The following is a 25,109-nucleotide window of genomic DNA, read 5'->3' on the forward strand; positions in this document are numbered from 1 at the left end:
GCATTTACTGTGCTAACTTTTCATCTTTAACTGCTAGAATCTTATTCCCAGAGTGGCTGGCAAACTTGATGTTGCCCCTGTTTCTGACATTATTGAAATTCAGTCACCAGACACTTTTGTGAGAACTATCTATGCAGGTGGGTAATCACAAAAGGTATGTGGTATTTGTGCAATAAAGAACCCAATACTGATAACTTTTTTACATAATCCTGTTGTTAGAACCTTGGAATATGATAGGCATTTTCACTTTACAATCTGAATTGCTGTGGTTCATAAAAATGAAACCTGGGGATGGACATGATGCTCCATGTATGAGAAAGCAAGTAATCCCAACAATTTTGGTACTAGCAGTTAGAAACCAGGTCTATCACTTTAACAAATAGAATTTGGTAATCTCCTTTATATGTACTGCATTTCTTTGTTAATGTTCTTCTGATCAGATTTAGTAAAACGTAAGACATTAAGTTAATTGTCCAGCTTTATTTAATATGACTAGCATTAGTTCTGATTTAAGATACCACAGGGTTATTTTTCCTAATTATGAAGACATTGAACTAATTATAAATATTTAATTATCTTAATTTGCAATTCTTTTTTCAGTCTTGTTTCTCTAATGCTTGTCTGACACTGCATTTTAATTTAGATATGAGCTCATTAGTTTGTGTTTCTTAATTTTACTGTACAAGATTGTACCATGTGTACCAACATGGTGTTACATTACCAGAATGTGGTTTTGTGTTGCACTTTTAAGTTGCTTCCCAGTAATTCACAGTTTCAAGATGACTTTGTTTATGAATAGCTGGTATTACAGCATTTTTCTCTTTTAGTGTTCCCTGCAGCCTCCAGTGTCAAGTAAATACCTTATATAATATATTACTGAGAGAAACGCAATCCTACAGATACTTGGGGCAGGCCTCATTGTCTTCTGATGAATTCATGCAACCGGATAAAAGATCTACTTTGAATTATAGACACTCTTTAAGAATTAAACTTTCAAAGTTGGGTTTTCTTTTCCTCCTTCTGAAATTTAAGAGCTTATTCATAAGAAATTATTTGAATGCTCTGTATCCTTTAAAAATAGAGGATTTGTTATACTTCAGAAACCTGGAGCTAAAAAGTAAATTAAAATATTTGTATAATCTACATTTATTGAGTACCTAGGTTTCAAGCTTTAGTCATCTAAAACTGCAGTTTTTGGGAAGTAACTTTCTAAAAGTTGTCTATTCTGGTAGGACTGCTAATGTGTTTCTAATATTAATTTTATTTGTTTTTTTAAGAAGCATAGTATGTTTGATATTACCTTCTTTAAAAATGTAATATGACCCTTTTTTTTTTAGGAAACATTCTTTGCACTGTGCAATGTGATGAAGCGATTAAAGTATTTACTGTACGAGGAACTTCTTTTGAGGCTGCACCAACAAGTGGTGGTAGTGCCAGTTTAGAAAAGTGTGAGTATTTGTTCTGGTATTTCATGTAATAGTTAGTTTTGCTCGCTGCACGGTAATGTTTTGCAGAAGTGTTTGTCAAATCAAACTGGTTTTCATGATCTGAGCTTGATGCTTGTAATTTTTAGTGATGTCTGGTAAGGGAAGATATGGATTATATGCTCACTTGCTAATTTTTCTTTGACCAGAAATGGAGATTACCTGTGCTGAAATCTGTGCCTGTTTCACTTACTGCTTAAACCTCTGCCACCACAGTCTTGAAACTTTTCTGTATTTTAAGTTACAGCTGTTCAAATAGCCAGATGGGTTTTCAAAGCAAGATTGAGCAAAAATAAAAGTGGCTGGCTGTCCACAGTTTTGGTTTCATCAATTGTATTTAAATTGAAATAGGTCATTATAATGTCTAACTAAATTAGTAGCAGTTTAGATTGATTCGAGAATACCCACTTGTAGTTTTAGATCAGTTTTAACTAAATCAGTTAAACTAGTATTTTAATGAAGCCAGCGTAGCTTTGATAATAGAGAAATCCAGTCACAGAATCACAAAATAGTTGAGGTTGGAAGGGACCTCTTGAGATGATGTAGTCCAGCCCACTGGAGCAGGTTGCCCAGGTTTGTGTCCAGTCAGGCTTTGAGTATCTCCACAGATGGAGACTTCCCAACCACTCTGGGCAACGTGTTCCAGCGTTTCATCACCTTGGTGTGTTTTTGCTGTGGGCCTTTTCATGACTGTGCTGTAAATCCAGCAGAGGCAATCATTAGTAACGTGCTGCGTGTGTGTCCCAGTTCTCATACTTTTTCTGGGTGGCTTAGTACCTGCCCCTGAACTATCCTGTATTTCCTAATGTCTGGGGATGTTAGGAAACAAATGCTACTTGATACTTAAGATTAGCATATTGCACTGTCATTGCACTACTTAACTGGCTTGTTTGCCTGTCTTAAGAACCACACTTACTATGCTGTGTTGATATCGATGTATTACTTTATACAATAGACCTTCATTTTAGTGCAGCTTGTACTATAGGTTACTTAAACACAACTAATGAAAGAGCAATTACTGATAGTAGTTAAAAAGCTCATGGTAGAATTGGTTATACAATTAACTTTTGCATTAAGTTTAAGCTCAAATTTAAACAGTTGAAAATACACACTTTGTCCTTTTTCTTGTGAATGTTTTTCTTCATCTGATGAATGCAGTAACCCCTCCGCCACCTGTTGGTATCTCTGAATGGATTGAGCAGAAGTTGACAAAAAGTGATCGACCAGAGCTTACGAGTGCAAAAGTGGTTGTATCAGGTGGTAAGTCGATAATATTAAAACTGTGTTATGTGCAATTAAGTAATGGCACATCCTGATTAAATAATACCTGTAGCAGAACATTATAATGTGATACACTGAAAAAAAAATAATAATTATGATGTAGTTCTGAAATACACCGTAGCGGGCCAGTGGGAATGCACCCAACATGTATTTTTTGTGAAGAGGCAAAACACGTTTTAACATATGCTAGTAGGCTTTTTAAGAACATTGTTGTATTTGGTGAGCCCCTTTAAAATTTTAGCGATATGATGTGGTTTTAGGTCCAAATCTGTCACGTTTAAAATTATTGCTAATCGTTACAGGCAGGCCAAACATTATTATGTAATGGCTTTAATGGTTCTAAAAATCATTATGTTTGTATTCTGCTCTTCAGGTATAAAGTGATGGACTGTGATTCTTACTGTATGCCTACAGCTAAAAAATTATTCTGTAGTTATCCCACGACAGAGTTTTGTACCTGAAGCCAGCAGAGGGAGCACAAATTAGTAAAACTCCTGTTTCCCTGATTTCAGAGAATGATCTTGATGATGCTGTGTGCAGGAAGTAAACTAGACAGAGTGGTGTTGGTTTATACATATGAAATAATAATATTAATCACCAAGACAAAAGCTAAATCTTCAAATATTAAATACTATTTAGTAATATATCCAAAAAGTACCCTATGCAAGCACATATTTGTGGCTTTGCAAACTCAAATACTCATACAGAATGTTTATGTAGGCAATAAAGAAAAATATCTTAAAGCATATTATGTTCTTCTTTATCTTTTTTTGTTCTTAACTTTTAAGGGAGAGGCTTGAAGAGCGGTGAAAATTTTAAGTTGTTATATGATCTTGCGGATCAATTGCATGCTGCAGGTAAACTTGTTTTCTTCCTTTTTTTAACTCTGGTTATTATATTTTAAAAGATTACATAAAAGACTTAAGATGAACATTGTTTTAAATTTTCATCTCTCTCTCAAATTCTTAAAATCCTGTTAGTTTAGTCGTAGATACAGTTTTGTCTTGTCCTTGTGGTCAACTGTGTATTTGAATGCCTGTGTCTGAAGCAAAATACTAAACTGTAATATTCCCTGTCCTCCTCAAATATCCAGATCACAAGCTCACAAACAAAAAGTGAAGTTGTATAAATTAAGAAATGGTCTTAGCTCACTTTGAAGTGCTGATATTTTCTTCATTCATCCTTATATACTACTCCTTTATAGAATCCCTTTCACACTTCTTGTAGTTTGAGTGGCTCTGTCTTTTTACTATGCTTTGTATTAAAAGGAGAAAACTGACTGTGTACAGTGTTTCAGCAAAATATTTTAAGAAAAGGTTGGGAGAGGAGGACGAACTGTTTGCATTAATATTTTAACTACATTAGTTTTAGATTTCACATGTAATAATACATTTATAGTTCTACATGAAAGGCTTTGTTTTTAAATTGGTGGCTTCACTAACTAAATGTCCATGTGGCATTGTCAAGTTTACTTTGATATTTTTCTTCCGTATGCCTGACTTTTTAGCTCCACAGCAATATAAGATGGCACATGTGTTCTCTTTAAACTTGGGAGGAGCATTATGGGAAGGCACTTATGGGAAAATCCTCTTTTGACAAAGCGACAAGAGAAAATAATGGAAATATGCCAGACCGAAATCCTTGCTTTCAAATATATGGCCCTTTGGTACTGGGAGTAAGGATTTCCTGTTGCTTATGAAGTGCATTAGCACTTGGTATTTGGAAGTTTCAGCCAGTGGTATAGAGAGGGATTACTATAACAGCTTTTAAGAGGGAAGTTTCTAAATATGTGCCCTTAGAGTGTGGGACTCTTCTGAAATACATGTGCTTTTATGGTGATAGAAATTTGGCTCACTAATATTTTAAAAGAAAACACTGGAAATATTTTCTTTCAACTAGTTGGAGCTTCCCGTGCAGCTGTTGATGCTGGCTTTGTTCCTAATGACATGCAAGTTGGACAGACGGGCAAAATAGTAGCACCAGTAAGTATGGAAATACCTTTCATAAAAGAGCTGTGATGTTTTCTAGCATGCATTTTCCTTCAAAGCAAGTGCTTAGAAATGAGCTAAGTCTTAATACTGAGCCTAACAGGAAAAGCTTAGTGTGCCCATTGTGATATTGTCACTTGACCATGTGTTTGCAAAACTACAGCAGCAAGCTGTGATGTAAATTCCGACTTTGGGTCTATTGGAATTGTTCCGCACATAGTTTTGTCAGAGGTTTTGCATGCTGAATTTTTTTCGTGGTTGCCTGTGCTGAGCCTTTTTTAGTTTTCTAACAGCCATCATTGATATGCTAAAAGATGTCATTGCCAACATAAACTTGAAATTATATTGATATGTGGCTTGATCTCTGGGAAGTGTGTTTTTTGGTAACCACAATTGGATTGTTGCATTATGTTCTAAGCAAAATTTTTTGTAAGAGATGAAAGTGCAAGAAACTTCAGTGATAAATAATCTACAGGTTGGCTGCTGTAGATTGAAATACCAAGAAGGGCGTACTGTAATGAGTGGCTTAATGTTGGGAAATAACCTGCTGCATATCTTTTCTGCTATGCATCCTGGTATCACAGGGGACTGATTTCCACCCCTGTGTCATTTTGGATTGGGGGGGGGGGGGGCCCTTTCTGTCATGTAGAAGTCTGAGGCTACTTTTGTTGTTCCTTATGACCTGGGGAAATTTGGGGAAAGTGGTAGACAGATAAAGTGCACTGGAGCATTTGTAAATAAGAAGGTACAAATGTAGGTTGTCTCAGCGTGGGCTAGAATGTGCGCTAGCACATGATGATTGTCAACGTGAGTAGGGAATTGTGACTAAGAACATGGCCAAGTATAGCAGTCTGTCAGATGTACACTTTGAGCTATATAAACAAGTAAACATTTAGCCTTTCAGTAAGCAGTTCTTTGAGTGTGTATGGCAACAGAAAGCACCAAAGAGCAACTTTATACTTGTTAACGGTTTAACGAGACCAGAGGGGAGAGTGACCTGGAACTTAGTAGAGAAACTTGTCATATTTCAACTCCTGCCTTTACCAAATCGCAGTAATTTAAATAATACTAAAAAGCTGTACATGTCCAAAGCTTTGATAGGATCTGAAATATTTTGCCTTTGTACCATTAAGAGTTGCAAATTCGTGAACCTCAAACCATGGCCATTATTTTTGCAGTATAGAGCAGGATAGAGCAGTGCTTAAAGGTATCAAAGACAGAGGGCTTGTGATTCCTGGAGTCTGTTGTCAGTTCTGCCTCGTGGGTTTTCTTGAACCAAGGTACTTTGTGCTTCCGAGCTCTTCTGTCTTGAAATGTGGATAAGGATATTTACTGCTTTTTTTTTTAAAGCCTCATCAAATGCTGCCTGATGATAGCCCTGTAGGGCTAAGTGGAGCTATTTCTAGGCACACTAATGTTTAACCTGTAAATCTATATGATAATCAACTGATACAGAAAACAGCTTATGAGAAACAGACCTATTGGTAAGACTTAAGGTCCATCTGGTTGCATATTGCGTCCTTCCAAAATCTTGATAGCAGTGATGGTAATCTCTGCTATGCAAGGAAATTGTGAGGCTTTACAGATTATAAATGCAACCTAACTCTTCTTTCTGCTGATGTCTTTCTTTTGTGCATAGTCTGCAATTGTTATTTTTTTGGCCGTAGTGCAGGACAGTTATAGCCCCCAGCATAATACTTCCTGTTTGCTAAGGGAACATTTGTATTTAAATATAATGCACTTTCTTTTGATCACACAGTAGATATAAGGTCCACCGTATTGCAGCAAGCTAATCAATACTAATTCAGAAAGTGCAGCTGCAACATACATGGAAATTGCAGGTTCCAAAGAAGGCAGAGCTTGTTGTCATAAGGAGGCAATCTTTAGTTGGTTGTTGTGTACCCAAACCTTTGAAAACCAGGGAGTAAGCTGAATGTCATTTAACTGCATACATCAAAAGGGTGTGAGATGAGACTGACCATTCTTAGTTCTTCACTACCCAGATATCCATTGATGATGGGGAGAATGCTAATTTGAAGACAGCTCAGCTCTGGTTTGTGTGTCTTGAGGCTCAACAATGAACATTCTTTCCAGAGTCAAGGGCATATAAACAATTATGTTGAAACAAAAAAGGGTAGTTTTTGATGAAGTTACAGTGCTATAACTTGCCACAGATGGCTCGTAGCAACATGTGAAAGTTATAAGAACATACAGCCACATCATATGATCACATCAATGTCACCATTGTCATCTTCTAGAGGATTGTTAAATAGCCGTTAGTCAGCCAGGACTGACTAATGAAAGTTCAACTATGGTGTCAATAAACAATCCTAACTGGCACAATTGCATGGTGTTAGTGGATTTCTCTCTCATCTCCCTTCTTAACAAATACTTATTAAGTAGTGAGTTATGCAGAGTACTGAAAATAATATGCCCCTTGTTTCAAATTGTTCAAATATTTCTTCTGGACCTTAAAATATATGCAAGGACAGCATACAGTGGCTTAGAAGTATAGAAAATATTTTATATTGATTCTAGTGAAACTGCAAGTTGAATTGATACTAAGCCCTCAGAATTGCTGACTAGAGGAATTAATTTTTCAATGTGCTGGATAGGTATCCTGAATCTGAGGCAGTTTAAAGCTGCAAATTCTTAACTTGACATTCCTAGTTCTACTTTGCTGTCTTCTTGGTACTTTAGCCAGAAAATTATTCTGTGCAATGGAAGATAAAGTTCACTTAAAGGAGTAGAACTGAACTTTCTTGATCAGATCAAGATTATACTGGCTATTTTAACAATGCTCTAGAAGATGACTGCTTTCTCTTCCTATGAGGTATGCTTGATATCATGAGCTCTCTCTGAACTAGTGACATTTTATCTGGAAAATTGCAAAGCAGCTTTGTACATTGGTTAGTTACATTAGCTGAGACCTGAGTTTTGTTTAGTTTTGAACTCCAGTTGATGTGGTGCCTGCCTTCCTGGGCATGTGGGTTTTAAGCAGGGGAAGAATTGTGAATGCAAGAAACTGTTGGAGTTGGAGACATACTTGCTCTCTCCTGTGCAGCCGTTAGTTTCTGATGGGCAAGTATCTTAGCATATACTCTTACTCTTCTATTAATAGTCTCTTGCCCAGTCTCAGCGGAGGATTGGAATGCATTGTTTTTAAAGGACTCTGGAATTAGGTCATTTTGGGGACTAGAGAGGGAGATGAGTTAGTTACAAGCTCAGGAAAAGAGGAGGTGCTTCTGCTGCTGCTTTTTGTGTATGACTGCTGGGGAGTGTTTCTGTGCTTATCGCTGGGTAAGAAGGTGATAATCTAAAAGATCTGCTTCTTTCTTCCCTTGTGCCTTTGATTGTGGATTTGGTGAAGGAAGGGTAATTTTGGTCATAGGTCCTTCAGTAATTCCGTGACTGGCTTCAGTTTTTAAGAGTGCAGCCCAGACAGTGCATCAGAAGGCATGAGAACCTCACAGCCACAGCAGCTTTCCTGAGATGCTGGTGTATTAATACATGAACCAACTGCCAGTCAAGAAACAATTGTAGTTCGTTTTGCTTAAGTCATGAAAGAATGCACTTAATTAAGGAGTACAAATTTCACCTTCTTTCTGTTTGAGAATTAGTTCTAAACAGTACATCTACACTTCCAAAATAGCCTTGGATCTCTAAACTTTGTGCTTTTGTTCATGTTGGAATTTATGCATTTTGTTGTTTTTTTGACTGGATCTCTGGTAATTTTTCTTTTGTCTAATTTTATTCCAGTTGTTAAAATGTTTGGTGTATTATTTTTGTTTCTGTTAGTAGCTTTTTTTACCTGTTGATTTCAGGTGATTGCAGCTCCTGTTTGGACATTGTGTCTTATAAAAGAGAAGGCTGATTTATATTACTTGATGAGATGGAAGGAAGGAAATTTTCAGGCATAAGTGGATATATTAAATATAAAATGTTACCTTCCTAATTAAAAAAGTAATTTAGTATCTTCAATGTCTTTAATCAGTGACAACCATTTTAGGAGTGTATTTTTTTTAAATTAGAAGCTGGTTTTCCCCTATTTCTTATATGCAGGTGTTCTGCAGAAAAATGAAATTCAGTTCTCAGATTAGGCACTGTATATAGTTTCTGTTTTAAGAAAAAAGCCTATATAAGAATGTTCAAATTAGTTGGTTTTGGATAAAAATATTCTTCCTATGAGTGTCTACTGTTAAGCATTAGTTAAGTATATCCAGTTAGAAAATACGAAATTCCCTGCACTGATCAAGCCTCCCACCACCACCCCAGAGTAACAGTTATTTTTAGATAAGAAGTTTCAAATAGTCAGGGGCATTAGTTTTCACGGTAAAAATCTTCCCAATTCTTTCTATTTTGTTTACCCAAAAAAAAAGAAAGAAAAAAGAGCAAAAGGGGGATGAGAAGAAAGAAGGTAAATAATGTTTTTCAGTTATTTAAAACTTTTGTACATGGAACATGAATGCTTCATTTATTAGCTTTCCTTACCCTAGGTATAATTAGCAACATTTCTAACATACAAAGAAGTATGTTAATCTTTCTCATGAATTTGCATAATTTGTCTAATATTTAAACAAAAAAAATCTGACTTGTGAGAAAAGAAAAGCAACTCCTATAAGTCTTAAGTAGCTTGTTAGTTTCTGAACTGTGAACTTTGCAGTATAGATTCGTGAGGAAGGGGCATATAGGGGATGATTGAATGCCTACAAAGAGGTGTCTAATGTCATTTTAGTCATCTGGGATATAAAAAGTACATTCACAGGGCTGGTAGTTACTGTGTGGGACCTGGAGACTTCCTTCTGGAGCAGCATCTATGATTCAGATGGGAAATCTTACACTGTCTACAATGCTACTAGGCACCTATGTTTGGACACCCAAATTGTTCCCATGGTCTCCCAAGTTTTCCCTTGTCTCCTAATTATATTCTCCCTTTAGCTTTTAAGGAAGGTGGGGTTGTACTGGGATTATCTTGCTCTCAATTTCTTCCCCCCAGAAAACAAACAAAACCTCAGTGGCACTGTGAGTTGTTTTGTTTTGGGTTTTTTTTGTGGTTTTTTTTTTTGTTGTTGGTTGGTTTTTTTGGTTGGTCCCCCCCTCCTCCCCCCCCGAAAGTGTGTGTCATTTTGGGCTGTTTTATTTTATCCTCTGACCTAGTGGAGGACCTGCTGCTGCCTGAAAGGCATCTTTCTAGTTTAGTCTCTTCAGAGTTTGTGTTCACTTCACTCTTTTTAATTTAATTTTATTTTTCCTCGGTTGAAGTCTGTGTTCTTTCAGGGTCCAGTTCTATAACTGCATTAGCTTTCTTAATAGGTTTTCCTAGCTGGCAATAGGGAAGATGTGGCCAGACCAGTATTTTACAACTGTAGGACTCAAGGTGTCCATCTGAGGGTTAGCTGTCAGTAGACCAGGGTTAGAAAGCCTCACCTTCACCATCTCAGACCTTATTGCAAGGTTTCTTCTTGAGGAAGGGTACAGTAGAGAGGGTCCATCCAGCAGGGAAAGTGCAGCCAGGCAGAACTCCTTTTTTTAGGTGTTCAGTTGCTGCTCTCTTGTTACTTTCAATGTTGGGCATAAAATACTAACAGGTGACAAGAAACCGAGATGGAAAACTCAGGAACACAGAAGTTAGGAAGTACATGATGGAGTAATAATTGACGTGAGATTAGGTGATTGTGCTAGAAACGTGATATGATTGCACAGAAGGCAGATGCATTTGGACATTGTATGTGCTGAGAAACCTCAGCTGGGGAAGGCAGATGGGAATTCAGTGTAGTTCTGGTATGATCACCAGGAGTAAACTTGCTGACCAGCTTAGCTTCAGTGCTTAAGTTTCAGTTTCATACCGGAGGGTCTCTCTGGGTATAATGGATTGCAGGAACTTCAAAAGGGAGAGAGATGTACAACTGTCAAGAATCGACAGTAATAATGAGGAAAAAAGAGGCACATTAAAGAGGTGCAGCTTCAATTGAGATGCTGAAGAGTGAGATATTGGTTCAGTTGAAAGGCACCAAAGCTGTGGAAGAACAGGAACAATTTAAGGTGTTTTATGACATGGAAAATGTAGGAGTGGGATGAAACTAGAAGCAGGAAAAGGAAAGCTGGATGGCAAGGCAGCATTTCCTGGCAGACAGATACATGAAGGTGCAGAATGGTCCTCTACAGAGCAGTGGAATTCCTGTTGCTCCCCCTCGTTTACAAGAGGATGGGACACTTTCTGAGCTTGTATATGCCCCAGTACTTTACTAGGCACTCCCTTCCACTGCAGTGAGTGGCTTTTTAGCACTTAGTAGTCATCTGCTTGCTTTGGGAGTAGCAGGAAGGGAGAAAGTATCACATTATTTACATTATTCCTGTATTTCGTACTACTTTGTATTCAGTGGCAAAGGAATCAAATACTTCCCCTAGCCTGGGTTTTGTTTTCTCTAAAATGCATGAGTGACTCATGGTTTCATTGCATAGTAAGTGGATACTAACTCTTCTTCAATGTTACTTCCCATCGCTTTCTTAAGGATCATTTGCTTGCTCAGGTTAATCTATCTGTTAAGTTTTGTTTCCCTTCACTCCCTTGTGGGGAAGTGTAGCGAAAGTGAAACAAGGTATATTTTATCCCAATATTATTGTTCCTTTTTGTTCTTTGGCTCTTACCTAAAATTACTAACAACAGAATGAACTACTTAATTCCCTTAGCTTGGTGAGAAGTGTCACTCCTGTCATCTTGATTGTGCTGAAAAAAAATGTTCTACTCCTTGCTTATCAATGATAAGCTCATTGCTTCCTAATTTGTTACACATACAAGGAGGAGAATATTGAGATACTAAAGTTTCTCTATTCAAACACGTGGTACGTTACTGAATTTCCCCTACCTTCAACTAGCTGCTTTGTAGGAATGTGTTATTTGTACATTACATTTGCGGCTTTTATTAACAGACCGGCAGGTGCACTTTTCATTGTATAGATCGTTGAGGCAGGTAGCTAGCAGATGGGAACAGCATTGGGAAAACTGACCGTGCTGGGGAAATTGTTTTTGGAATATCTCCTCTGATAATTCACTATTGTTGAAAAGTAGCTTTATAGTGGCAAACTTTAGAGAGCTGTTTATAGGCAGCTGGGACTGAATTTACAGACTACCTTTCTCTGACTTGCTAAAAAGCTAAAGATTGACAACCCCTTTCATCCTGCATTATCCAGTGTAGCTTTTAACTCCAAGAAAACTATGTTCACAAATTGATGCTCTGCTCCTCTGGGGTTGGTGCAGGAACATTAAATTGTACTAAAATATTCATATGTGAGTGCATTTAGCTGAAAGCAATTGATGTGCTTTTCCCTAGAGAGAGAAAAAAAAATTGCTGTATGGCCCTGCACTCCAGCAGACACCCTAACCATGCTTAAGAGTAATTACATAGCTTGGCTGATCAAAGGTTCTTAAAGTGAAAAAGAAGCCGTAGTTGGGATATAGTTTAGTAATGTGTGCTTCTTGAATGGAACATAGTCAGCTGCATCAAAGTAGTACATACTGGGTAATTGTTTGATATACAGTGTAATATATATGAACTAGTGTCAAGCCAGAAAATACTTTATTAGGTTAATAGCTTGTAATTGGAAGGAATCTCTTGTATGAAGTGATTTTCATTGCAAAGATTTCTTTCTAATTTCACTGTCCTTTCACTCTTGCAAATAAAATAAGATATCTGAGCTGCCTTTAAAAAGAGTAGACGTGCCAAAGGGGTTTATTAAACTAGCCTGTTTAAAAGCATGCCACTGGTAGGATGATAAATTGATGTACACTGAAGGTTTTCAGTGTAATTCAAAAATTGGCATAAAAATCAATAGAAGCTGATGGCATGCTTGCAAAGTAACTACCTCATCTTGTGTTGCACCTGTGGATGCACAGTAGTCTCTTACAGCAGCATTCAAAAAGTCACTGTAAGTTGCAACTAAAAACTCTTCTTGTGGTTCTCTTAAGCAAATGTATCTTAATTGCCCCAAGGCAGCCTAAGGCATTTTAAAGTATTCTTATAAGAGAAAATGAAGTAAGATTATATACCACAAATTAGTCTATAAATAATTGGAAGAGTCAGTATGCACAGGCAAATAACTGCATTGGTATATTGGTAATTATAATCATCCACATATAGCACTCTTGTGACGTTTATGCAAACAGCATGTAACTGGATATATGTGGATTCTGGAGCCAGTTGTGCAAATTTGTGCATGTGAAGACTCATGGACTTGCTGTAGACACTAATACGCAAGTTGGGTACATTTAAAGCAGAAATAGGAGTTTAGGGGATGGCTGAGGGGGATTTTTTCATTTTAATGATCAGCATACAATGACTCTCTCTATAAGACATACCATGGTCAAGTTTGTCGAAAAAAACAATACAAGGCTAGATTAATACTTTAAATAGCAAATGAGAAGTTGGATTCATGACTTGGAATCTTGCCTTACAAATTTGGGACTTGAAGTTTTGTTTCTTTTTAGGGTTGTTGTGATGCAGATCTGTGCTTATAAACTTTGAGGTTTCTGTCAGGGTCCTGGCTCCCACTGGAGTCTTGTGGGATATTGTGTGGCAGCACAAATTAAAACACTCATGACCTTTGTGCCAGTTTGCTGGCCAAATCAGCTTTGGCTGCTGCTGTACCCCTTGTGAGAAGCCTAATGGGTATGTTATGTGCTGATGCTCCCACCTTCACATGTTCCCATTACTGACATACCAGGCCCTTTGTGCAATAGCACATATTTAATTTAAGTACTTCCTGATTGTGCCTCCTTGCCCTCTTCTTCGTATGCTTGTAGGCTATTTGGTCCATTCAACTTCCTGTGCCGTGTGTTTCCTCGGTTGTGCTTTTTCTGACCATTAGCTCTCTTCTCTGGTGTCCCTTCTCCTGTTCTGACGTCTGCTATTCACTTCATAAAAAAGAAAGATTTGTGGCAAGGCTGTGACATACGTTCGGTAATTATTTCCTGTGTGAAATTAAGTTGCTGTGAGGCAAGACAATTGTCTAATCTGATGCCATGCCCTTATTCCACCAAAATTTTCGCTTTCCTTAACTTTAATTGCTTTTGGGACTTCATTTCTATCGGGCAGTGCAGTGAGCCCCTTGGTACAGAACCTGTGTGCTGTTTTGTTATGCCGTTCTCTTGTGGCACAGCGCTGGCAGCAGCCCTTCAGTGAAAACCTGCCTGTGCACAAGCACCAGGGAGTTGATAAATGCCACTCCATGTCCTGGACTTTGACGTAAGTGCCTGTAATTGTAGGCTGTGGATCAGCTACCTGACAGCAGTAATTAGAGCAGCTTCCAGGGATCCAAAAAGCAGGAACTTGAAGCTGGCATAAAGCCATCTTTGTTGGCACCTGAGAGGTGCGATCCAGACTCTGATTTACGCCGTTTTGTGCATTGGCATGGGTCTCCTGCTTAGATGAGCTCTGCAGAACTTAGATCTCCTTCCAGACCTTAATGTGCTCTCTGTTGCGATGGCAGGCGTGTCGCATAACACAATTGGAAGCAATGCTGCTCTGTGGTACCGAGCTGCTTTCTGTTTTCCTCCCTCACTTACTTTGTAGTGCTTGGGGTTACAGTCCTGACTTTGGACTTTGAACGCTAACACAGTAGAAATGATAGGACTCGGCAAAAGGCATGACAGAAGTTAATGATTTTAGGGAAAATACCAAAACAAGGGTATTATGCTGAAAATAACTTAGAGATCTGAATTTCTGAGCCTTTTATGATCTCTGTGGATGACCAATTGAATCCTTCCCTTGGAGAGCACTGAACAGTCCTGAATCTTTATCATTCAGACCTTGTGGGTCCTTTGTGTCCCTCCTACTAAATTGTAGAATAGATTTCAACTAAGATATAAGCAGTCAAATCTATTTTACTGTATGGAACTATTAATAAGAAACATGCTGTCCTGTGTGTTCTTTGTATGGAAACATTGCTGAGGTGATCTACTGTAAGTGTTACAGCGTGCTGAATGGACCAGTTATCGTAGTCAGAGAGCCAAAAGCACATAACCTAGAAGGGCATGGCTTAGATGCATAATAAAGGCTTTTTAGACAAGCCTGGTGATTTGCAAATGTCCTTTTAATGAAACATCCTTGTCTCCTAGATATTTTAATAGAATATATACATAGGCATCTGGCTCCTGGCTAGCTGGATTCTTTCCAAAGACTGAACTTCACAATGTTAAACAGACTGATAAGAGTATCTGGTAGTCTAGATGACTGGCACTTAATGAATTGCTCTAAAAAAAAAAAATCAAATTACAGTAATGCGTTTGTAAAAAGAGATTGTATTAAAGACTATATGATGTTAGAATAATTTCTCCTTTAACATCTGTTCTTTTATTTGGTATAATTAAAATATTGCATTTTTACCATGAGTTCTTATATGGACATACTGTATTACATTGCAGCTGTGGTTAAAATGGATTGACCTCCAATGGTAATCTACTCAGTAAAAAGCTGTTTGAGGCAAAGAAATTTCTGAGTGTCTTCAACAGCTGTGTGTTTTTGTGGGAATGCATAGACTACATTCTGTGTTTCACTTTCAAAGCAAGCCTTTTTAATAGGAAATACTTTGTTCCTGCTCTGTTTTCCCTCCCCTTCAATTTTTACAGGAGTTCGCTTGTGTAGAAAAGCTTCATAAATTCTATTTATCTATTCCTATTTAAAACCCCATGTAATAGGTGAAATCTGTAGCTGTAGAAATATCAGAAAGCAATCATCTTATTTTCTTTAATTGATATAATGACTGAGACCTGTATGGAAAAAGCAGTCTGTGTGGCCTCTGTCTTTGAATACCTTCATTTGCCAGCCTCTTTTGTAGGTCTGTGCCTGCTCCACAGCTGTGCTTTGTTCTGTCATGTTAAAGGCCACTTAACTGTAATGCATATCTTCAGTTGCACAGGGAAAAGATTTTTTTGACCCTCTTACCCTCCCTGGCCCCCAAAATAATTTCTTGAGTTAGATTTGTATGTTCTTAAGTATGGACTAACGTTGGTATTTTTAAAAGAGAAATTCTGTTAGTATTTGAGGTTGTGTCTTTCTAAGCATGTATGAATACCACCTTTTAATTGGTTTTGTCAGATGATCCCCTAACTAGTCTTGTGTGTTACAGTTTCCTCTTATCGAATGAGTTGGTGAAAAGTGCTTTCTTTGTTATTTCTTCTGTAAAATTAGGTAGCTAAACAGTACAGGTTTGACTGCTGCTTGGACTTGCGGTGGTGGGAAGACTGCCATGGAGCTGAAAATATACTTGGGTTTGGATAGATTATAGCCTGGATGACTTTCAGCCTGAGAGAAAAAAGTACTTTTCTGCTGTGAATTAAAACTGTCAATATATATCTACTTGCCTATAAATTTTCATCTATTTTGAATATAAGTCTCTTTGGAGATGCTAGATTGGGAGCCCCAAAGTGTAAAGATCTACTGCATGTTGGTGCTTACCTGGGAAGCACTTTACTCATCCTACGTAGGAAGTGATAGTGAATGGGGGAAGAAAAGCTTTAGGGCATATGAATGTTGAAGGTTGGGGTAGATAATAGAAACTATCACTATGAGCATATAGTGCACCAGCCCACTTCAGTATCTGAAATGTTTTATCCTGCCATATAGGAGACTTTTTAAAGGTTTAAACATCTGAATTTCAGCTTTGTGCATTCTCTCTTATTTAAAGGATCCTAGAGGCTTCAAACAAAAAAGCTTAGGTTTTCTCTTTAGGCAACTGCATTATCCATTTGTAGGTTATCTTGCTTAATATGTGCGTTGGGAATCTCCAGGGTCATGGGTAACACTGATTGCCCTGTCCTCTGGCTGAGCAGTGTCTTACATTTGATGCAGAGCTAGCTTCCCCCCCCCTCTTCTCATCTGTCTTTGCCAGATGCTCCTTTGGGATTCTCCTTTTACAGTTCTATTGCATCCCCAAGTGGGGAAGGGAACCAATCATCAGCTGCCTTTAATATTGAAAATTACTGTAATGTAAAAGCTACTGCATGTAATTGATTTTGAGTAAGGTTTGTGAGAGCTTACTGAAACTGTGCCGTGGGTACCAAAAATGTCTCATTTTTGTTATTTTCTAGGAACTTTATATTGCTGTGGGAATATCTGGAGCAATTCAACACTTGGCTGGAATGAAGGACAGCAAGGTATATAAAGATGGATGTGCTAGGAAAGATTTTTGAGGGAGGAAATGAGTTGACTTCACTGCTTTTACATCAGTACTTTAACCAGTTTTCCAATTTTTTTTAATGTTAAAATTGCTGGTTTGTCTACTTGTTGAAAACATGCTAGCCCTCTGAGCCTTGCCAAAAATGATACTGTGGCACAACATCTAAGACAGTAGAAAAAAACAATTGCACTATCACCCAAAGTGGTAAGTAGGAGCAGCTAATTGACTTTGCTAATTAAAAAAAAAACACAAAACAAAAAAAACCCCAACCAACCAAAAAAAACCAAACCAGAAAACACAGATGCCTGAATTCTATACAATAGTTCATTTGCGTTTATTTCAGAGTATGACATATTAATTCATGCATAACAATGTGCAATTTGAATTATGAACTTACTATCCATAAAGTAAAAGATGTCTCTGACATTCCTGCATTTAGCCATTCAAATGGAAACCTAGTATAAAACGGCAGTAAAACTTTAAAAGGTTTAACTCGTTAGTTGCCAAAGCAAATAATCCAAAATTGGAATTGTCAGTGTGGTCCACAGTGCAGTGTTTGGAAAGAGGAGCAGAATTACCTGCTGAATCACACTATCAAATGCCAAACATCAAAACCTGTAGGTTGTCCTGCTTCCCTGCAAGTAATTTTAGAAGAAGAATACATATATTTTTTTTTTTTATTTCCAGGGAAATGAACTTACGCTTTCTGGCAGAAACCAAACCCAGCACTTTGAATAGCTTATAAAAACGAGGAAGAGGTTTGCAAAACTTTACAGGCAGATCCTTGTGTTTAACCAATGACAGACTAGGGAGTTTATGTGACTGGCAATTGTCCTCACAAGCCAGCCTGTGTGGTAGGATGATCTCTGCTTTCTTACAATTTAGTTCTTTTTGCATATGTTATTTAAATATTTGGGGGGTTGGATCATGTAAGCTGGATTGGGGATACAGCACCCTTCTTGGGGCCTCAGTCTTCTAAAATCGAGGACTCTAGTGGTGTTAGCATTAGTCAACATAGTGGAGAAAAGTCAACCAAAATTAGAAATTAAGGACGAATGATGGGCAGGGATGAAGGTTGCTATTGAGAAGTGTGAATAATAGTATCTGTGGCAGTGTATTCTCACTGGTTTTAGTGGAACAGAGTTGCCGTAGTCTCTTCTACTTGCATGCAGCAACAGGGAGACAACAGGGACAGTCAGGCAGTGGGAGAGTCTGCAAGAGCAGTACTGATGCGGTACTGCCACCATCGTCCTCGGCTCCCTCTGGCCTCTGCTAGCAGCTGATGGGCCACAGTATTAAGAGTGTCTTTTGTTTCAAGGCGTTTAGTCTCCAACTGTGCTTTTGGGTGAGGAAGAAGATGGGCAGGTGGGATTAGTATCAGCCATTGACTGAGAACTGTGTATTTAAAGCTGCTTAAAATTTGATCTGACCCTGTTTGTATTTATCTCCTGCCTTATCTCAGTTAAGACTACCAGCAATACCGGGAACCTATTACTTTTAAATGCCACAGTTTCCTTTGATATAAAAATATTGAGCAGCAATATTGTCCTGTACTGTAACAGCAAAACCTCTGCTTTTTTGGCTTTTCCAGTGTTATGTTTGGTGTTTTGAGATGTTCTTTTATAGGAAATAAGGACAGATTAAATTTGTCGATACGAGATGCATACTTAATGGTTTAATTTCTCCCATATATTGTAGTTTTTCTAGTGTAAACAAATGTATGTATTGTAAAATGCAGTTTTACTTATTTGTGTTTGAAATGTGCTCTCCTTTCCTTTTAGCCAAAGCATATAGGTGCTGTAGTTACTGCAAAGATCTGATTTTCACAAACATAAAGAATTATGCAGCCTTGGGAACTCTCTGGAGTGTTCCCTGTCTTCCCTCAGCACTGTGAATTATCTGGCATTGTGAACTTGTACACTTCAGGATACGTTGTCCAAAGTAGTCAGATGCTTTCTACCAAGCAAAATGTATAATTTATTTGTCCTTTTACAGCAAGGTAGAAAACGCAGCTTTTGAGGACACCTGGAGAATCGTTGTTGCTTTCTTTCCTTATTTTTAATTCCCTCATGAGGTAGTTACGGTATTTCTTCCTTCTAAGAGGTTTAACTTGCAAAGTTCTGTTGCAAGCAAGGTGATGCTTTTGCTTCTTACGATGGAAAGTCTGATTTAGCGATGAGGTAGAGAACCAGATCTTACTAAGAAGTTACTTCAGCTGATGGTGACAGAGGAAGGACTAGGCTGCCAAACTGAAGCTCAAGACAGTTTTGGAAGCAACTGGTGTTAATTATTTTTGCGATAAGGCCAGAGCTGGCAGCTGCCAAGGTATCACCAGCTGCTGGCCTCAGCCAGCCCTCAGCATTAGCCCCTGTGGCTTCATGCCCCTGTGAATGGTTCTGCAAAGCATGGTAGGGCCTCAGAGTATAGTTGAAGTCTTTATTAAAATTGTCAGTGGAGGCTTCCATTTGCAAATGGGGTAACTGAAATAAAAGCAATTAAACTTTGGGAAAAATATTTCAGGGGAAGCATTACTGGACTACTTGCAGGTCTTTGCTTAGGAGCTGGCAAGAGGGCAGCAGCAGTGCTTTGCTGTAGGTACTTCCTTCTTGTGTATATGATGTGGTCCTCCTTTATAGCAAGTCACAGGATACAAATGACCTGTGAAGAAAAAACATTTCTGTGGGCCTAAAAATACAGGATTTGCAAACTCTTATCTTTGAGTTACTGCCACTAGGTGTATGCTACTAAGCCATTAATTTTGTTGGACAAGTACATTCAGTGGAGGGAGTAAAACAGAGACACATAAACTGTGGCTACCTGGGAATGGCAGGTAAGTGTATCAAGTAACTGTTGGATTAGAGCTGTCCTGAGGAGTCTTGTTGCCTTGAATCAGAGTTTACATTGGCAGCATTTAGGTGGAAAGGCAGTATCAGAGTGCTGTGGTTTAGACCCCTGCTTGGTGTAATGCTCATTTTATGAGCTGCTGTCTATTCCCCCCCCTCCCCCCATCCTTTATGGAGTGCTCCCCATCCTGTTGTAGATTTTGATGTGGACACCCACACTTATTTTGCTGGAAGCTGTCACAGACATTTGCAGAGTGATTTACCTATATGGCAGAGTTTAAACCAAGAAAGATGTTTTCTGGACTGTTGTGTTGGGATTTTGATAATGTGCATTTTTCTACTGTGTGACAAACTCAATGATATGTCCCATAGTAAGTACAGAGGCCTTTAGGCATGGCTTTACTGTACTTGTTTTAAATGCTACCTCTGAGTTATTTCTGTAACGCTATGTCTCAGATCCTGTAGATAATCTTTTGTAATGATTTTTTTTTCTAGACTCTTTTCAACAGGGAAGGACAGCCCCCATATGAGCAGGGAAGGGAGTTGGGAGGTGTTTGTTTTTGAGGTGGAAAGGAGAAATGTTTGTTAAATGCTGTGATCTGTATCTTCTGCTTCTAGGGTCTTGGAGAGAATTTAGCCCATGGTTCCTGGATAAGGCCTGTCACTGTAATCCAGCCCTAAATGTTAATCAATACATATATTCTCATGGTGCTTTACTGTTGCTTGCAGACCATTGTTGCTATTAACAAGGATCCAGAAGCTCCAATTTTCCAAGTGGCAGACTACGGATTGGTGGCAGACTTATTTCAGGTGAGGTTAAACTTGAAGGTGTATGGGATAACTCTTTCAGAGAGATTTAATGCTAGCTTACATAATATGATCTAGTAAGTGTTAAAGATGTCTGTGTGAAGGTGTTTGCTTTGGGTTGTTTTGTTAAAGAATTTGCTTTATGATTTCATTACTTCCATGCTCAAAATTCAATCCCTGCCAGTAGAAGGTATCGTGTGTGTTGCCTGCCTCTATTCTAGTTTCCTGAATATGAACCATTTTGAGAAATAACTGCATGTAGGTGCTTATATGTATTTTTAAGCCTCATCAAGTATGAAAGTACAGAGTTGGCAGGAGGAGTTCTTAATTTTTGCCTGGGCTTGCTGCCTTACTGATGCCCATGAGGAACTTGCAGTTCTCTCTGGGAAAACTGAACTGTGAGCTAGCCCATGTCCAAGTAAGTGCCTATGGCTCACATGTGTGAGGCTGCCTGCGCGCGCATCCACATGTGTCACTGGCGGGAGCCTGTAGTGGCTCTGTGGAGAAGCGTGGGCAGAAACTGCCAGCACTTAATGCCATTCCTGAACTACTGCCCGCTGCCTCAGCGGCAAGCACGGGCCTTTTTGTAAGCCAGAGTCAAAGTCACATTCTGAAGAAACACCATGTAGACAATTTCCTTAATAAATTTTGTACGAATGCATTATTTCCACCTAATGGAAATGTAGCGCTCTTAAATAATTAAGAGGCTTTATTCAGCAGGAGAGAAGTGGGGAGTGCTGTGAGCTGGGGTGACCCACAGCCCCTGGAGTGGTGTGCTGGGCATGAGGGGTGGGAGGGTGGGGAGTGTAATTGTGGGGGTTGGGTGCTGCACTTGGAGAGTTGGGGGGGGGGGGGCGTCAGAGGGAGAGCATGTGCTACCATGGCACTGGTGTTTGTTTGTTTGCAGGCGGTGCCGGAGATGACAGAGCTCCTGAAGAAGAAGTGAGTGATGGTGATGGACCCTGCACTGCACCTGGGGTGTAGAATAAGGGCAAATAAAGGATGGGCCTGGAAAGAGGTGGGGTCACTGTGGTGTTGGGTTTTTTTTGGTGGGCAATGGGATGGCAGAGAAGAGCGGTGGTGGGATGGAGGGAGGGAAGGGAATGAAAGAGGGGATACAAGGCAGGAGGCAGTATGTGTTTGGTTGTCAGTGTTTATTCCCATCCATGTTCCCCTCCCAGCTGTGCTCAGACCCTGGGTAGGGTTGGGCTGGGGGGCCAGGCTTGGGCCAAGCTGTCCAGCAGCTCTGTCCTGCCCCCAGGCACTGTGAGTCTGTGCTGGACCTGGACTGGTTGGAAGGTCCATGGTGCTTCCAGGCACCTGTCAGGCTGGCCCTGGGCTGGCAGCAGGACAGGTCCATCATCTGTCTGTCCCCCCCAGGTGCTGCGGGTCCATGCTGGCCTAAGACTGCTGGAAGGTCCACTGTGCCCCAGAGGACACTGTAGGTCCCAGCTGGCCCAGAGCTGGTGGCAGGGCAGGTCTGCCATGTGCCACAGGCACTGGCAGGCAGAGTCGATGCTGGCTCAGTCCCAGGCTGGTGGCTAGCGCAGGAGATGGCAGGGGTCGTCTCCAGCACTGCCACTGTGCCTGTGGCAGCCTCATGACCCAGTGCAGTGAGCACGTCCCCACAGCTGTCCCTGTTTCCCCAAGCTGTTGCTATGCCTCAGGAACCCTGCCCAGCTGTGGTTCTGGGGGCCCTAGTGCCCCATACTTCTCATCGATTGTCGGGGCTCCCTGGGGGCAGTCGAGGAGTGGCTTGAGCTGGAAGACATCGAGGCTCTCCTGGTTCCTGTGGTTGTAGATGCCAAGCCGGTGGCCCAGGCCAGGACTGGCCCCCACCGAGCCTGCCGGGCTGGGCAGCTTCAGGTTGACAGGATCCAGCCCCTTCTGTGCCAGGCAGGCCTCTTCCGACAGGGAAGACAGCAGCTCCTGCACCATGGCGTGGGCCACCCGCTGCCGGGTGGGCGCCAGGTCGGCCCGCAGGCCGGCGCCAGCCTCCGCCGCGTCCTCGCAGGCCGTGCTGCAGTCCGGGGAGGAGCCCAGCGTCTGGCTGCTCTCACTGCAGGCCTGGGTGCCGGAGCTGACGGTTGACCGCGAGGCGCTGCCTGAGGTGATGCTGGCAGATGTCCCGGTGCTGCCCAGGCGCATGGGCACCTCCACGGTGAAGAGGTCGGAGGAGATGTTGGGGTGATGGACGTCGATGGCGGCGGTGGTGACGACGCAGATGGCTGCCTCAGGGACACCGCTGTCTGTGGGGAAGAGAGCAGAGAGAGGCAGGTGAAGGGGGCCCAGCCAGCGCACCACAGCTGGGCTGGTCAAAGTGCCAGGAAGGAACCAAAGGTACCAAAGGAAGTCACCTTTCCAAACCCACTGCGCCTCTGCCCCCTCGAGCTTTGTATAGATCTAGTTCCTACCTATTTAAAGTAGCTATGTTTATACAGCTGCTTTTTATATACACAGGTAGAGATATGCACCTCTTGTTGGAGAAGGAGATATATCACCACAGATACAAAACAGGCATACATATATCAGTAATACTGTATACTTATAGATGTGTACATATTCCATAAATGTGTCTAGAGGTATGCCAAAAGTACATACTGTCTAACTTTACACACAAACACACCCCTTTCTGTATAAATATATGTATATTGTTCTGTACATGTGTGTATGGAAGGAGAGATAACTTATACAAAGTGGTGTACCTCTATGAAAACATATCTGTACATGAATACATTCCCCCAAACCCTTTATTTCTATAGCCCTATGTCTAGATATACACAGCTTTTATGTAGCTGTGTATATAGAGGGCTATTAATATATAAATAGTATTGCATACATCTATATATGAATGTCTATATATACACACTCTCTCACACATAATCTTTCTAGACAGCCTTAGCTGTATAGACACAGGAAAATGTATATATACATGTGGAGCTCCAGTTATAATACATTATACCTATATATACACACACACACACAACTACTTTCACACACCCTCTTTTCTATATAAATCTGTATCTATATATGTGTGCATATATGGGGAATAAATAGAGAGGGAAGAATATACATACATAATTAGTACATTATACTTACACCCAAACACCCCTTCTTTAGTTATATATTGCTTTTATGAGTAATGGGAATGTATACAGAGCGATACACATACAAAGTATATATACTATGTAGGTATATATACACAATCACTCACATACACCAACATCCTTTACATATTCCCCATAGCTACATGTTGTGTATACATATAAGGAACTGCATGCATATAATAATACATTATACCTACATATGTACACACAGACATTTGATATATCTACTACATAGTCTCCCCCCCTTTAAATACATGTAATTATCTATCTTTAAATAGACCACACACTCTCAGTCTCTCTCACACACACATATACTTACCTTTATACATAAACACATCTTTTTTTCACTGTGTGTATGTATTTGGGGAATGTATATATAGGTATTACACATGTATAATACATTATACCTATATGTGAACACATACATATCCATATTATATGTACTACACATTATACACGTAAAATTATATATACACACAGGTAACACCTTTTTCTGTATCTCCATGTATATTATGGGGATGTATATAGAGGAATACACATCTATAATACCATATATGTGTGTGCACATATATATATTCTAGACAATATATACATGTGTATCTATATACAGTGTCTCATTTTATATATGTATATTTATATATAGAACTATCCATAGAGATGGGGGGTAGGAACCCTGCATATAATACGCTATACTGAAGTATGTACACACAGACATTTGTTACAGATACTATATAACACATAGTTCACCCTTCAAATACATATAATTATCTGTCTTTAAATAGCATACACACACATGCGCTCTATCACACACATATACTTACCTTTATATATATATATGTATTTCTCACTGTGTCTGTACATACATGGGGCAGGTGCACACAGGGATATACATATATAATACATCATACCTATACTTAGGCACACACACATCTATATTATATGTATTATAAAATTATACGTATACATAAACACACACAGATAGACCTTTTTATGTATCTCCATGTATATTACAGGGATGTACACCTATAAAGAATACCACATACCTGTATGTAAATGTGCATACACACATTCATATTATATGTAACACATAGGTATATACACACTCTCTCACACACCTCTATTTCATATACACATACTTTTATGTATAGATTTATCCATATAGATATGGGGGGTATATATGTGTGTGTATAGTACATAATGGATATATAATGCTTACCTTTATATATACATATGTATATCTATCTCACTGTATGTATATAAATGACCAATGTATATATAGGGATATATATGAGAAAAATACATTTATACCTATATGTGAACACACATATACATAAAATCATACGTATATACAGAGACTCGGTCACTCACACCTCCCCCTCCTTTTCACCTATCTTTAAACATACATACACCTAAGTATAGATTCAT

At 39.4% G+C, this 25,109-nt stretch overlaps 2 protein-coding genes across 7 annotated transcripts in view; one reads left to right on the plus strand and one right to left on the minus strand.

Annotated features, from left to right (window-relative positions):
* The window catches only part of ETFA (electron transfer flavoprotein subunit alpha), a 44,346-nt gene extending 22,752 nt beyond the window's left edge, over positions 1-21,594 (plus strand). For all 3 annotated transcript variants that reach the window (XM_049811478.1, XM_049811477.1, XM_049811479.1), the window contains exons 5-12: positions 38-137; positions 1,338-1,448; positions 2,643-2,744; positions 3,554-3,622; positions 4,665-4,747; positions 16,839-16,904; positions 20,500-20,580; positions 21,485-21,594. In XM_049811478.1, coding sequence (XP_049667435.1) covers positions 38-137; positions 1,338-1,448; positions 2,643-2,744; positions 3,554-3,622; positions 4,665-4,747; positions 16,839-16,904; positions 20,500-20,580; positions 21,485-21,523 — 651 coding nt within the window. In that variant the 3' untranslated portion in view covers positions 21,524-21,594. The remainder of the gene's footprint in view (positions 1-37; positions 138-1,337; positions 1,449-2,642; positions 2,745-3,553; positions 3,623-4,664; positions 4,748-16,838; positions 16,905-20,499; positions 20,581-21,484) is intronic.
* Positions 21,595-21,718: 124 nt separating this feature from the next.
* Positions 21,719-25,109, minus strand: part of TMEM266 (transmembrane protein 266) — a 90,956-nt gene continuing 87,565 nt past the window's right edge. For all 4 annotated transcript variants that reach the window (XM_049811473.1, XM_049811474.1, XM_049811475.1 and 1 more), the window contains one exon: positions 21,719-22,826. In XM_049811473.1, the coding sequence (XP_049667430.1) occupies positions 22,234-22,826 (593 nt within the window). In that variant the 3' untranslated portion in view covers positions 21,719-22,233. The remainder of the gene's footprint in view (positions 22,827-25,109) is intronic.

Source organism: Accipiter gentilis, chromosome 10 (genome assembly GCF_929443795.1).
Source record: "Accipiter gentilis chromosome 10, bAccGen1.1, whole genome shotgun sequence".
NCBI lineage: Eukaryota > Metazoa > Chordata > Aves > Accipitriformes > Accipitridae > Astur > Astur gentilis.